At 45.9% G+C, this 15,615-nt stretch overlaps 1 protein-coding gene across 2 annotated transcripts in view; it reads right to left on the bottom strand.

The window, feature by feature from the left end:
* Window positions 1-1,697: 1,697 nt before the first annotated feature.
* The window catches only part of Rbsn (rabenosyn, RAB effector), a 28,086-nt gene continuing 14,168 nt past the window's right edge, over window positions 1,698-15,615 (bottom strand). The window contains exons 8-12 of one of the 2 annotated variants that reach the window (XM_075983451.1): window positions 14,235-14,305; window positions 12,219-12,305; window positions 11,538-11,640; window positions 7,972-8,076; window positions 1,698-7,283 (exon numbers count right to left, since the gene is read on the bottom strand). In XM_075983451.1, the coding sequence (XP_075839566.1) occupies window positions 6,150-7,283; window positions 7,972-8,076; window positions 11,538-11,640; window positions 12,219-12,305; window positions 14,235-14,305 (1,500 nt within the window). In that variant the 3' untranslated portion in view covers window positions 1,698-6,149. The remainder of the gene's footprint in view (window positions 7,284-7,971; window positions 8,077-11,537; window positions 11,641-12,218; window positions 12,306-14,234; window positions 14,306-15,615) is intronic. The other variant, XM_075983453.1, reaches the window with a different exon arrangement.

Raw genomic sequence — 15,615 nt, 5'->3', positions numbered from 1 at the left:
TAGGTTTTTCTTCAGACTTTCCAAGATTTTTCCTTTGTGCTTAGCTTATGAAGTTTGAGATATGCAGAGTATAATTTTTTTTTTTTGGTTTTTCAAGACAGGGTTTCTCTGTGGCTTTGGAGCCTTTTCTGGAACTAGCTCTTGTAGACCAGACTGGTCTTGAACTCACAGAGATCCGCCTGCCTCTGCCTCCCGAGTGCTGGGATTAAAGGCATGCGCCGCCACGCCCAGCTTCAGCGTATAATTTTAGTATTTGTCCTGCTTTGTGTTCTCTGAGCATCCTGGCTATTTGGCTTCCAGGTTATCATTCAGTTTTTGGTTTCGGTTGAGACAGAAGTCCTGATCCTCCTGTCTCTGCAGACTCCCAAGTGCTGGAATTACAGGCATGAGTTTTATGTTTTAATTCAAACTCTAAGTTCCTGCCCCAACCCCACTCCCAGCCCAGTTTAAACTTTGCTTTTTACATTTCCACTGACTTCCCCAGCTTTTTTTTAAAAATATTTATTTATTATTACACAGTGTTCAGTCTCAATGCCAGAAGAGGGAGCTGGATCAAATTATGGATGGTTGTGAGCTGCCATATGGTTACTGGGAATTGAACTCAGGACCTCTGGAAGATCAGCCAGTGCTCTTAACCTCTGAGCCATCTCTCCAGCCCTGACTCCCCAGCTTTATAGATGAACTTTCTACTGATAAGCATATTACAGCATGTCCCATTTGTTAATCCTTTATTTCTAGTACTTTCTTTCCATACTTAGTGTTTTTACTTCTGCTCACATTATTCAACTGCTCTGGGGGGGGTGTCCTATGCACACATGGAGGCGGGAGGAAGACAAGTATCCAGTTCTATTTCTGCCTGTTTCCTTGAGACAAGGTCTTTCACTGATCCTGGAGCTAGGTTGCTAGGTTGGTGGCCAGAAGTTCCAGGAATCAGGACTATAATCCTCACTCCTGGGTTTACAGGCACAAATGACCTCAAAGACTTTTACATAGGTGCTAGGATCCAAACTCAGGCCCTCGTGGGTTTGTTTTTGTTTTTTTGAGACAGGATCTCTCTGTGTAACAGCTCTAGCTTCATAGATCAGGCTGACTTTGTACTCACAGAGACCCGCCTGCCTCTGCCTCCCAAGTGCTGGGATTAAAGGCGTGCGCCACCACTGCCTGCCAGACCCTCGTGTCTGTATAGCAAGCATTCTTATCCACTGAGCCAGCTCCCCACTGTTTTTGTTTTGTTTTAGATTTGAATGTTTTGCCTGCATGTGTGTAGGTGCATCACTACTAAGCTCCAGCCAGGACTACATAGTAAGAGCCTGTCTGGAAAGAGGGAAAAAGTAAGCTTCTTGAGCTCACTGCAAGAGTGCAGCAGGCGCAAAGAACCACCGGCTATCCAACTGTTCTTATATGCTGTTCACTTGGAACTGTCTCTGTAAGGCACAACTTGCAGTTCAATTTCCTGGTAATTCCGATGTGGATGGAATTATGCAGCTTGCTCAGTTTTTAAGATGCTGGTGAAACATTGGCTATGTGGGGAGTAGTCTAAGTCTCTAGTGTGAAGACTGTTTGCTGTAGTGTCCAGAGCTTGGAGTTCCGGGCTGCTCCTCTGCAGTCTCTTGTTGCCATGATCCTGTCTATCCTGTATCCCTGGGGGAATATGAGGTACAGAGGCACGTGTTCTGTGATTTAAGATTCTCAAGCCATGGTCTTCACATGTTTATTTATTCAGACAAAGAAGGTTGCAGGTGACTGGGGTGAGGGTATTATGTTTGCCCCAAATGAGTAAGTTTGGTGAAGTTTCTACACTTGCAGAAACCTTTGCTAGGATGCTCTGGTTACAATGAACTTTCCCTTCTTCTGCCACAACTATATGAGGAGCTGTCTCAGCGCTTCACCATTAGAACCAATAGAAACAGTCTCTTCAGGAAGCAAGGCTTCCCCTGGTGGGCAGTCCGCCTCCGGGACTTGTCAAGGCTTCTACCAGGCTTGGTCGCGCAGACCTGTGATCTCTGCAACTCTGAAGACAGAGGCAGAGGATCCTAAGTTTAAGGCCTGCATGGGCTACAAAGTGAATTCAAAGTCAGTTCAGGGAACTCTGTAAGATCTTGCCTGAAAAATAAAGAGCTAGGAACATAGCTCAGCAGCAGAACACATGTCTGTATGTGCAAGGCCCTATCCTCAATCACAGTCCTGAAACAATGAATCAAAAAGCTGGCATTCCTACCAGCCATGGCTTCTGCTGCAGCCATCAGATCTTGGCTGACTCTGGGCTCACCACTCCAGATGTTGGGGGGAAATTAACCCCTGCAAATCAGTCCCCTAATAGTTCCAAAAAAGGTTACTGGTTTTCATTCTGTCCAGCTGCTGCTTCTAAGAAGAGTGACAACTTCCAAAAGAGGTTTCAGCTAAAATCAAAAGTGCTATCCTAAAATTCGGAGGTGACTAAACATTCTGCTCGGCTCCTGAGGAGGCTGCAGTCACAGATAGCACTGCATCCGCAGGAAAACCCAGTGTCCCACACAAATGCCTTGGGTTCCCATATCAGACCTGGGGAAGGTCCCAGGACAGCACTGAGCAAGTTGTGTTAGCACTTCCTTCACTTGTTAGCTGGGGAGATTCAATGAGATGACCACCAATCATATTGAGCTCTGGCCCCAGTGAGCACTGGATACAAAACCCCTCCTCAGCCTCTAGGACAAGGTGAAATCATTGTAGAAACCTTAGTCGTACCCAACCTCTTTCTAGATTGTTCATCTGCTCTTTTGGTCAGCATAGTAGTAGAGCCCCCTTCCACCATTCCTGAGCCAACCTAACCTGCCTTGGTACTGATGGCAAAGTGAATCATGAGTTTCCAACCTGTCCTTTGTCAAGTAACACAAAGGCCTGCTGGCAGAGCTGTGTGTGACATGTGTGTGAGTGCCTTCCAGTGGAAATCCCAGGTTCCCCACCTCTCTGAGCCTGTTTCTGGAAGTGGGGATAGGACTGTAAAGGGTCCTCAGGATGCTAGAAGCAGACACAGACAAAGCTTCTAGGAGCAAGGCCAGCTTCACGATTGCCAGAACCCTTCAGTTTCTGTAGGGAAGGGGATGATAGGACTAGACAGGGCTCTGGGCTGTGTTTGGGTAAAATAGCTCTATTAGTGCTTACTTTGCAACACAGGATTTGAGTTTGATCCTCAGAACCCACAAAAGTGTTGAACATGGTGACATGCATTTGTAATCCCAGCGTTGGGGAGGGGAAGACAAGAGGACCTTTGGGCCTCGCTGACTAGCCAGTCTAGCCTAACTGGACAGTTTTAGGATGAGAAACTTTGCCTAAAAGAAGGCAGATGGAAGGGAAATGGGAAGCGGTTGCGGGGAGGAGGCAGAAATCCTTAATAAATAAATAAATTTAAAAAAAAGAGTGAATAAAAAAAAAGGCAAAAAAAAAGGCAGATGGAGACCAGGCAGTGGTGGCACACACCTTTAATCCCAGCACTTGGGAGGCAGAGGCAGACAGATTTCTGTGAGTTCAAGGCCAGCCTGGTCTACAGAGCGAGTTTCAGGACAGGCTCCAAAGCTACAGAGAAACTCTGTCTTGAAAAACAAAAACAAAAAAAAGAAGGTAGATGACTTTCCTAAGGCTGATTACCCAAGGTTGTCCTCTGGCCTCCATGTGCACAAATGAACACGTGTGCATGCACACACACACATACACACACTACCAAGGGGGTTGGAGGGATGTTTTAAGCACATATACACTCAGCAACAAAATGTCATTTCTTTAATAAAAGACTCATATACATGTTATTTTATTTTTAATAAAAGCCCGATTCAAGGCCCCAGTGTAGTGCATGCACATCAATGGCCATCAAGCTGACAGTCACCATGATTACCAACACATCACGTTCCTCTAGTTGGCCTAGTACCGAGACCAAATTCTCAATTCAAATCGAATGACCTAGCTATGCCACATGGCTCATGATGACTTAGAAAGACATTTTAGCATCTGACAACAAAGACATGATGAGCAGTAAGTGCAGTGAGTGGGGCTCCAGTTCCTTAGTGTGTTAGGAGGGGCAAAGTCAGAAGCCCTTCCGCAGATGAAACTGACCTCCGTCTAGGGGGTGTGCCAACTCCCTCTCAAGGACATGCTCTGTCACTGAAGCACCTCTGAAATCATGAAGGGTTCGCATGAGGCATCCTGTGTAGTTACGCTCACAGGCAATCCCCCTCTGCAAACCAACCTTGACCTACATAAATTCTAGAAAGTGATAGAGTCAAAGGGTAGACAAGTCTCCCCTGTCATGTCTGACTTACAGATATGGCCAAAGAGGAATTCAAAGAGAAACTCAGTGAAACCTCTGGCATCTGAGTTTACTTGGTTTACTATTCAGTGAGTTGAGATTTAAAAATAGTTGTTAAAAGCATTAGTTTTTCTCCATGCTCTCAGTCACAGACTGCTACCTGGAGGTGAGTTTCAGGGAAGGTTTCATTTAGTGAGTCACCAGCTAATTAAGAAGCCCTGTCTCATAAGAAAAGCAATGTCTACAGCCATACCAGTCTGAACCTGATCTATGTCAGGAAAAGTAGTGGTGGGAACCAGTATTCAGCTTCACTCTGTGTTGAGCTGCCTCCTCTTTGATCAGACAAGGCAGTCCAAGCAGGGTGGATATCCTGGACATGCCTAGAACCCTAGGGCAACAGCATCTAGAGCCTGGGCCTTAAGAAGAGGAGAGGCCTGCCCCAGGAAACATGGGTCCAGGTTGCCCACCTCTCAGAACAGCCGGTGACACCAACAGAGCTGGCAATACACTCACAGGCCAGTAAACACGTGCTGTTGACAGAACCCAAAGGGTCCTCCATTACCCTCCCTTCAGCCCTTCCTACATCCCCAAACAGGACTTCCTACCCAAAGCCCCAACAGGTACTAAACTAATGAACAGCTGCCAAAACAAAGTCCTTTGCACCCAGATGCCACTCTTACCGCCAAGATGGATTTTCACCAGAATGTGACGGAAGAATTTCAGCTCATGTGCCAATCACCAACAGAAGCCTTGGCTAAGGCAGAAAGGGACTAGTGGTCAGTTACTGTCCATTAACTAAAGAGCATCACTGGAGAGAGTATGCAAAGCTGAGCACACCAGGATCTTACAGGCATCTGTCAACCCCTCTGTTCCTGTAAACTAAGCACTAAGCTACGTAACTTCCCTTTCTGTCCCTATCAGAGTTCAAGTACTTCAGGACTGTGGAATGATCAGAGGCTGTGCATCAAATATTTCTGTTTCTCAGTACTCAAAGCAGTAAGAAAACACCTGCCCAGTTTCCCAGGTCAGGATGAACCACAGTGAAGAAGGCTGACTGGGGAGCTGACTCAGAATTCCATCTGATACCAATACTCCACAAAAGCTTTCTGGTCAGATTCCCAAATCACACCACAGGCCCTTCAATATAACCTTTGGCCATTCTGCCAAAGCCCTGGAAAGAAGTTTCCATGGACAGACAACTGTTCAGGTAGAAACTTCTCCAAACCATAACATCCACCAAAAAGCCTATCTCATAATCAAGCTCACACTGACACCCCTGCACTTGGAAACTTTCCTTCCTTTAACTGGGAGGGGGCAATACTCATAACATCCCCACCATCCACAAAGAGGCACTGGTCGCCTTGAGTCCAGACCTCCCTTCATAGCAGCTTCTCCCTAAGTGTCCAGGAGACAGCCCCAGCAAGAAGGTGGTGAAAGGGAGCAGCCAGACTGGGACAGACTTCTGCCAGAGCCCCTACCTGTCTTGGCTACAGGAAGGGGCCCACCAAGGGCTGACCTATAATACTGCATCATGACCAAGAACAGTCAGCAGAAAAGAGACCAAGAGGTGTCCAGGAGCCCTTTCTACCTTGGCCCAACAGAGCTGCACTGAGCTGTATCTTGGAAATAAAATGGTAAAGTTCCCTAAAAAAGGAAAGGTTTGTTAAAAAAATAATACAGAAAAACCAGCAAGCGAGTGCTGATTTGTTTCCTGTTTTTGTTCAACTGTAGTGGAAATGCCTCACAGTGCACAGCAACAAGAGACTACTGCTCCCCACCTCACTGTTGGCATCACTAGATGCCCACCCATCTCCTCCTCCCCCTCGGTACCCCGCTGCCCAAGACTTTGCCCGGTACTGGCCCACTGCCGTCAGTTAGGGCCCCCCTTCTGCTTAGCCAGGGTACACTTCAGCTCCCGAAGGTTCTCAGTCAGCACCTCAACCTCGTCCATTCGACCGCACTGCTTGGCATCAAAAATATAAGCCTTGATGTTGTCAATCTGCTGCAGGAGCAGCTCCTCTTCGATGTGCTCCTCGGCCTCCGTGCCACTGTCACTGTCCACCTCGAAGGGGTTGGTGCAGGGGCACTCTTCAAAAGGATTGCCAGGGGCAGGTGGGCTGGCAGGCCTGGGATGGTCATCCTCATCAAAGGGGTTGGGTGCTGGACTGTTTGGGTCAGTGAAGGGATTGCCTGCCCCCAACTCTGCCGCCTCCTCTTCCTCGGCATCTTCCTCAAAAGGATTGTATTCTCTGGTGACAGCAGCTGAGGGGCTCAGGAAAGTCTCTGTAGCAGCAGGGCTGGCAGCATCCTCTGCAGGGCTGGAGAGGTCTTCTTCATCAAACGGGTTGAGAGAGGTCTTTTTACTTTGCTGTGGTACGGTGCTCTGGCTAAGCGCTGGGGGTCCAGACCACAAGCGTATGGGTGCTAAAGTGCAGCCAGGTGAAAGGGTCCCGGGAGCAGCGCTGCCCAGAACCGGGGAGGAGTCCTGATCTAAGGCATAGGCAAGATCACTGTGAGGCGCTCGGCTGGGCTCCAGCTGGAAGGGGACGACTTCTCGGAGGTCTAGAGCACGAGTCCGTGGGTGCACGGATGCTGCCAGGAACTGCTCTTGCTCTCGTTCCAGCTCCCGTTTGCGGAGCATCTGGAGCTGCTCCCGCTGCAGCTCCTCCTCCTCAGCCTGCCTCCGGGACAGCTCTATGGCCTTCTCAGTCTGCTGCTGGTCGTACTCATCCTGCAGCTGCCGCAGGTTTTCCTGAAGTGTGCGCACCTCATCTGTGCGGCCTGCAGCCTTGGCCTGCCTGATGAAGGATGTAATGTTATAGATCTGTTGGAGGAGAGGGTCAGGGTCTTCACTCTGTCCCTGACCTTCTGACAGTGGGAGCCAGCCCTCAGCTTTTCGCAAGGGGGCAGGGATGCCTCGGAGAGACCTCACTTCCCCATTGGCTGCACGAGATGCCAAACCACTCTGTCTTTCCTCGAGCTTCCGTCGGGACTCCAGAGCAGCCTGCAGAGACAGCACACATCACCAGGGTCACCATGGTCACCTGTCCACCACCCTCCATGGGCCCCACAACACTAAGATAATTCAACTGCTGAAACAGGTAGTCACAGAAGGGCAGGTTTAGATTTGCAAAAATAAAATATAAGTTGAGATTTCCTCCAACTCAGTTTCACTGGTTGTACACTTTTCTTAAACTTTCAAACACTGGCGCCTTTATTTACATAAGGTTAGCATTTCAGATGATACTAGAGTACACATAGTTTTCTGTTTTCATTTTGTTTTTTGTGGTGCTGGGGATAGAACCCAGGGCCTTGAGCATGCTAAGCAAGCATTCTATCACCGAGCTATGAAACAGCACCCTCATTTGCTTGCAAATGACAAGGCCTCACTATGTAGCCCAGGCTGGACTGGAACTTAAAGAACTCCTTTCTCAGCCCCCTGAGGGCTGGGATCCAGGCATGTACCACCACACCTGCTCTTTTCTGTTTAACAGTGCACATTCTAAGGTCTTCTGGAACAGAGGGAGAATTGCCAGTCCCTGTGGTGGTCTAGGCAGGAGAGCATCAACAGGAAAAACAACTATTTTTCTAAGGCCACAACAGAAGGCAGCTTGAAAAGGAGATTCAGCAGCAGAGGGGTGGGGTAAGAGAGCAGGGAGGCAACAGCTGCTGGGTGACTGGGTGCCATGTACCTGTCTCTCCATGGTCCTCTTCTGTTCCAAGTCCTGCTTCCTCTTCCTTTTTAGTTCTTCAAACTGTTCTTTGGTTGGCAGTGACATCAAACCCAGTAATTTTTCCTGTAGGAGAGTAACAGATAATTCTACACTTAAGTGGTTTCTTTGGGGGCAGGGGTGGCTGGGACTTAAACCTTATACATTTAAGCTAAGCCACTCCACCCACAGACAGAAAGGACACTGTTTGGCTAGGGGCTTCACCCCAGCTCCTGGCATAAGCCCCCTCCCCTGGGAGTTGCCTCAATCCAAACTCCACCTCCAAGAAAGCCCGCAAATGGTGACCCCTGGGGGGGGGGGGGGCAAGACCACTCCCACGGGCTATTTAAACTACTTCCCAGAGAATGAACTGGTGGTATCCTAGTTTTCCAGTCTTTCCGTTCTCTGTTTCCCCACTCAGTGTTTTCCCGTGGGGTCACTCAGGAGTGCTGGCACACATTAAACCTGGACATCTTTTAATTTGGTCTGATATAGTTTGATTTGGATTATTGCGTCAGCAGAGAGGTTTGTTGGTTTGAAAAATACTTAATGCACTCATGCTAATTGGCAGGCACCTTTCAGATGGACCCACCTTTTCCTCATGAGATAGTCACATCAGATCTCCAAGGATTCCTCAGGACTGTGCCAGCCTTTCCCTGATACCATCTACCTATATCCACCTAGACTCCAGCACTCCCTGTCACCTTTGTGCTTAATCACCAACCTCAGACCTCTCCCTATACTCCACACTCTCTAACTACCACATGTGTAGTGATTGGTTGTTTACTCTTTGCCATGTGACCACTCTCTACCAATGGAAATAGTCCCTCCTGGAGGACTTTTACTTTTTTGGTGGGAAGGGGATGGATAAAATCTGTTGTGGGAGGTCCTTCTACTCCTCCAGCCAATAGCCGCTGAGATACCAGCCCATTGGGGTGTGGTCTCTCTCCCTTTAAAAAAGCAGCTACTTCCCTTCTTGCTCTCTTTGCTTTCTGCTCCGGTTCCAGCGACTAGACTTCTTCCTGATTGCGCAGAGGGCTGTTGTCTGGGATGGTGATCTGTAAGTTTTTTCCTCTTTAAATAAATATTACCCTATTAATCATAATTCCAAACTGGTGTGGCATTGTTTGTGACTTACGCCTTCAAAAATCTTTTAAGTAAAAATTGATAAGATACAGTTTCTATCTTTGCTTATGTGGTTAAAAAGTATGCCATCGTTTTGGAATATAACAATGTAAAAGAATTTAAGATAATTATCATATCTGTCAACCCAAATACCATATCCAATATTTTTTTATATTTTATTTTATTTACTTAACATTTTTTCATTGATTTTACATACTGACCACAGTTCCCCCCCCCACCTCTCTTCTGGGTTATGTCCCCCCATCTACATCCACCCACCCCTGCCTTGCAGTCCTCCTCCACTGTTTCCACTTAGAAAGGGGCAGGCCTCCATGGCCTTGAGCAAAGCATGAGCATCAAATTGAGGCTCCTCGCCTGTGTCAAGGCTGGGCAAGGTAATCCAGCATGGGGAGCAGGTTCCCAAAAGTCAGCTAAGCGGCAGGAACTTGACGGGTCCTGATCTCACTGCTAGGAGCCTTACAAAGAGACCAAGCTACACAACTGTTACACACATGCAGAAGGCCTAAGTCCATTCCATGGAGGCTCCCGAACTGTTGCTTCAGAGTCCATGAGCTTCTAAGAGCTCAGGTCAGTGGTCTCTGTGGGTTCCCCATCATGACCCCTTGGCTTGTACAATCCCTCCTCCCTTTCTTCAGCAAGATTCCTGGAGCTCAGCCCAGTGCTTGGCTGTGGATCTCTGCATTTGTTTCCAACAGTTACTGGATAGAGTCTCTCTGGTGACAATTAGGGAAGTCACCATTCTGCTTACAGTAGATGGCCAGTTCAGGCACCCTCTCCACTACTGCTAGGAGTCTTAGCTGGGGTCATCCTTGGGGATTCCTGGTTGTTTCCCTAGCACCAGGTTTCTCTCTAACCCCAAAATAGTCCCTCCCATAGTTACATCTTCTTTGTTACTCTCCCCCTTCCTGTCCTGCCCCCAATCGGCCTCCTGCACCCAGCTCGCCCAAGTTCCCTCAAGCTCCCATCTTTGCATCTCCCCCTCCTGGAGGACTTTTAAAGTCATGAAACTTGAAACTGACAAGACTCAGGAAGCTCACGAAACTTCCAGGACTCCTAGCTTTCCTCAGACCATCTAAGCAGGAAAACAACTGCCAGGGAGAGAGGAGTCTCCTTAGAGCTACTTCAACAAAATCACCCAGAGACTCCAACAATGCAGGGGACATAGAAGGTAAAAAATGCAACTCAGATCTAGACACCTAGGTTTAGTCTGCTCTTGAACCATTAGCCAATGGCCCAGAACGAGTCCCTGAGGAAGAAACATCACTTACTGATAATAGCAAAAACTTAGAATCCATCAACTCCCCAATGAAAATGAAATGGTTCAATAAAGGAGAGCAGACAGAGCCAAAGCAGCATTTAATGGCCAATAAAGCATAGAAGATTCAGTGATTAAAATGATTCAAATTTTCAGGTATGTGTGGAAGGGTGGTTCTTCCTTGTTCACCTGAATGGGTTTAGAATTGAAACACACCTCTAGCTATGTCCATAAGGGTCTTTCCAAAAAAGTTTGAGGCAGGAAGACCCACTCTGGTGTGGATAGCTCTGTTCTATGAGCTGGGCTCCCTGACTGAATAAAAAGAGAGCTAGCTGGGCACCAGCACTCATCTGTCTATCTCCTGACTGCAGACACATGACCAGTTGCCTCAAACTCCTGCCACCATGACCAGCCCATCATGACAGATTCAAACGTCAAATAAAGTCTTCCTTAAATTTAAAGTATTTTATCACAGCAATGAGACAACTAACGCAATGAACTAATTATAAATATTGCATGTAAAATGTAAATAGAGAAAAAGAATTCAGAATGAAAATGTACCAGAATGAAGAACAATTGTATTGGAGGCATAGGATTAAAAGCTATTTTAAACACAAGAACTGGGGCTGCAAAGACGGCTCAGGGGTGAAGAGGACCTGAATTTGGTTCCCAGCTCCAACATGAGGCAGCTCACCCTGCCTGTCTCTCTGAACTCGGCAGCACTAGCACTCACATGTGCATCAACCCACATACAGACACAAAACACACACAATCTAAAAGAAAATCTAAAAAAACAGAACAATAATAGACCTCCACACAAAATAAATACATACACAACGAACAAATAAATACACAAATAAATAAAGTAAAATAAAAGGCATGAAGCAGGAGGGAGACTAGCTGGGACGAAGTTGTTAGCAGGGATGGAGGCAGATGAGAGTGGGTAATGGGGGTGAATATGACCATGATAATTGTGTGTGTGTATGAAGTTGTCAAAATGTTTAATAATTTTTAAAAAGTATCTTTACTTTTACCCGGGTTTCAGCTTTTTTCTCCACATGTAGCATTCATAATTTTAAGAAATAATAAATGTACCAACAGAAAACAAGCAAGCCACAACACTTAGGTTACCTCATAATAGCTTTACCTGCACAAATAGTGTAGCTGAATATCTGATCATTCTCTGTAGTCGCACAGTGTTTGGATGTGGTGAAGGGTCCTGGTTCAAGCCCAAGGTTAAGATCTTCTTACTATATTGGGAAAAAACGCATCAAGGTAATAGGTGCTGCCAGCCTCAAAACCAGGCTTCATACCCCAAGGATGTGGAACAACCCAGAAGAAACTGAAGTGTCCCTCATACATAGCAAGGCCCACTCCTTCCCCCCTCTGGCTTCTCTAACACAGGAAAGTTTGGCTTCACAGGCGAACACGGGGTGTGTCAATTAACAACCCATACTTTCATGCCTTGCTGTCACTGTCTTAAAACATTCAAGAGTGCAGCCACACAAAGAGCCTAGGAGGTTTCACAGGTAGTACAGCAGCTAGCTCTTATTTCTTTACTACTAATGAACATTATAAATCTTTTTCTCTGGTCCTCTGCATGCTAGGAGTACTCTATTACTACCTACACCCCACCCCCAAACACTCCAAATCCTTAACCAGAAGTTACAGAGCTATAGCAGACAGCAAATAGGCAGCCTCCCCCTCCACTGTTCTGTCACCAGCAATCTAGAGAAGCCCAGAGCTGCTCCCCACCACTCACTGTTTGGTCAAAACACCATCTTCTTCCCATTAGCCAGCAGCAGAAACGTGCTCTAGCAAACTTTACCTCAGAGCATCTATTAGCTCATACACTTTCTGCACTTCCACTCGGAGGTCATTGGCATGCTCCAGACTGTAGGTTGTCTCCCCAGCACTAAGGAGAAATCATAAATGTTTGACCTAAGTTTCATGCTGCCATCTGGAGAGCACAGTGTTTATGTCCTTAGACACAGGTGGTTAATTCTAAGGCATTTTAGACTTGTGGAGACAATGCAATAATTCCTCAAGATACAGTCATCAAGCAGAAGCCATTTTTCTGTATATACACCTCAGGGACAGATCACTGACCAGGCCTCTTTTATTTTTTATGATTTATTTTGCTATTTTTAGGTATGTGTATGGGTGAGTATATAGGCCTGTGGGAGCCAGAAGTGTCAGACCCCCTAGAGCGGAAGTTACAGGAGGTTGTGAGCCACCTGACATAGGTGATGAATTTTGTTTTTCTTTTTAGGTGGAACCTTCTTGCTATGATGAACACCTCCGCTCCAGGAATCATGTCTCAGCCTCCAAAGTAACTAGCATTGAAAGTTAACCATTTGGAAATGTGCTCAGCAATGGCTGTCCCCACTAGCCAGGGAAAAACACAGAATGTAGCCATGCAGCACTAGCCACGGATGCGTGAACCTCGCACACACACAAGAGCACACACATCATAGAGATGCAACACACTGAATAAATATGTGAGAAACAGGGATGTAAGAACCACGGATGCATGAACTTCGCACATACACAAGAGCACACACATCATAGAGATGCAACACACTGAATAAATATGTAAGAAACAGGGATGTAAGAACCACGGATGCATGAACCTCGCACATACACAAGAGCACACACATCATAAGAGATGCAACACACACTGAATAAATATGTGAGAAACAGGGACGTAAGAACCAGGATGCATGAACCTCGCACATACACAAGAGCACACACATCATAAGAGATACAACACACACTGAATAAATATGTGAGAAACAGGGAGCCACAGAATTAGCCAGGCTGTGGAGCAACAAAATTATAAAATGCCAGGACAAAGATCTATCCACACAGTTCTTTGGAATATAATTTTGTAGTTCCTCAAAAAGTTAAAAGCAGCCAGGCAGTGGCAGCGCACACCTTTAATCCCAGCACTCAGGAGGCAGAGGCAGGTGAATCTCTGTGAGTTTGAGGCCAGCCTGGTCTACAGAGCTAGCTCCAAGACATGTTCCAAAGGTGCACAGAGAAACACTGTCTCGAAAAAACAAGAAACAAACAAAAACAAAAACAAAACAACAAAAAAAACAAATGGTAGTGACAATTGGACAACCCTGTGACTATACTATCATAAACATCCTTGAGCTATAAACTAAAAAGTATGTGAACCACACCTTAATTTTAGAAAAGAAACCTAAGATAGTCTACAGTTTCCCAGTGCCTCTGTGTACCCATCTGTGCTCAAAACGAAAAGCCTATTATAAGCCTGACATTACAATGCACTGTTACAAAGCACCTTGGCAAGTTGGGCATGAGATGGGCTGCCCTTCCTCACCTATTTCCAAGTACTGCACTGAGCAGAGGCACAGAGCACAGAGCCTCCCCCACCCCCAAATCTGCTTTATCAGAATGGCCCTAACACATGAACATGAACGGTTTTTCAAAAATCATGTGACAAAAGCATGTATCCATCCATGTACAAATGTGGAAAGTCAGAGTTAAGATTCTATTTTCGACTTTACACCTTTAAGTGCTCCCAGAGGTAAGAGGCTGGGGGTTAGGAGTTTAAGAGGCAGTCTGAAACCAAATACATACTAATGGATCTATTAACATTAATCTCCTAAAATCTGGGGGGAAAAAGATTCTATTTTTTGGCAGGGGTGTATCCAGTGGTAGAGCATGAGCTAAGCATATACAAGGATAACATCCATTTTTAGCATCAAAGGGGAAAAAATAAAAAAACAAGTAAAAAGATTTCTGTCTCCACTTTCAATTAGTGAAGAATTAGCCTCTCCACCAATGAGTCAGAAAACAGAGGAGTGTGGCTTACTTTAAAGATGCTGCCATCCTGATGTATTCAGGAGCTTTCTGGTCAACTTTCTCCATGCAAAGTCGTAGTTTCTAAGAACAAAAGAGTAGACGTGAGTGCTATGCTGAAGACAGAAACTCTGATCTCTATGTCAAGCTCCACTAGAGATATAAGCAAAAGGCCCCCTTTAAAACAGTAGGGTTTTTGTTTTGTTTTGTTATTGTTAGTTTCCTTATGGATAGATACACACATTTTCTAAGCAGAAAATCTTTCAGGAAGGAAAGAACACAGGGCCTTTAGACTAGGTGCTTTTGAGAGGCAGCCTCCCAGAGCACAGTGTGTCTATAGCGAAGAATAGTCAGTCACTGTGTTCTCTGCTAGGTGATGCCAGCTAACAGCAAGCTATCAGCACATGGCACTGCCAGGGCTCTCCTCAAAACAGTAGGTAAGTATGAATAATGGCTAGTTATGAAAAAGAGACACTAGTTTACGAACTCCATACAGGATGGAGGACAGCTATAGCTGCAGTCACCACTGATCTCACACCACCTCTGGCAGTGTCAATATATATATTGTGGAACAGAAGCAGCCATCATGACCTGCAGCGACGTTGAGTGGCTGGCTGTTCCGTGCTGAGAACATTCTTTCTTGCCTCAGAGTTTTGCTCAGGTAACTTCCTCTACCCAGGCTAATCCCCACTCCCAGTGTCCTTACCTCCCCACCTGTTCCCAAACTAGTTCTTGTCAGCCTACAGGTATCACCTGGTCATTAGGAGGCTGAAGTAGCCTCATTCTCAGAAGGTTTTTTTTTTCCTTTCCCCATTTTCCTTTATTTATCTTTTTTAGATTTTTTGAGGCAGGGTTTCCCTATGAAACAGTTCTGGCTGTCCTAAAACTCACTCTGTACACCAGGGTGGCCTCAAACTCACAGAGATCTGCCTGTCTCTGCCTCCTGAGTGCTGGGATTAAAGGCATGTGCCAACACCACCCAGCTTTTTCATTCATTCATTTATTTATTTATTTAGTAGAACTTCAAGATAGTGTGTTGTAGAATCATGGCCATTCTCCATCTTTCACTGTAATCACTTCTTAATGCATTTAATTTAGATGGACAAGCTTTCTGGCAAAAGATAAATATACATGCATATACATTTAGGTATGCACACACACACATATATGAAAAATTTAAAGGATTTTTTATTTTTAATTTATTTAATTTTGTTTATTTTAAATAGTCTTTCTATGTAGCCCTGGCTGGCCTGGAACTTATTATGTAAACCAGGCTGTCATCAAACTCAGAGATCCACCTGCTTCTGCCTCCTAAATAAGGTGTAGCACCATGCCCAGTGCAGATGCTCTTTACATACTCTATTTCCTCTTGCATACCAACTGATTTTAGATGT

The sequence above is a fragment of the Microtus pennsylvanicus genome, chromosome 8, assembly GCF_037038515.1.
Source record: "Microtus pennsylvanicus isolate mMicPen1 chromosome 8, mMicPen1.hap1, whole genome shotgun sequence".
NCBI lineage: Eukaryota > Metazoa > Chordata > Mammalia > Rodentia > Cricetidae > Microtus > Microtus pennsylvanicus.
The sequence above is the reverse complement of the archived record's forward strand: the minus strand, read 5'-3'. Positions and strand labels throughout refer to the sequence as shown.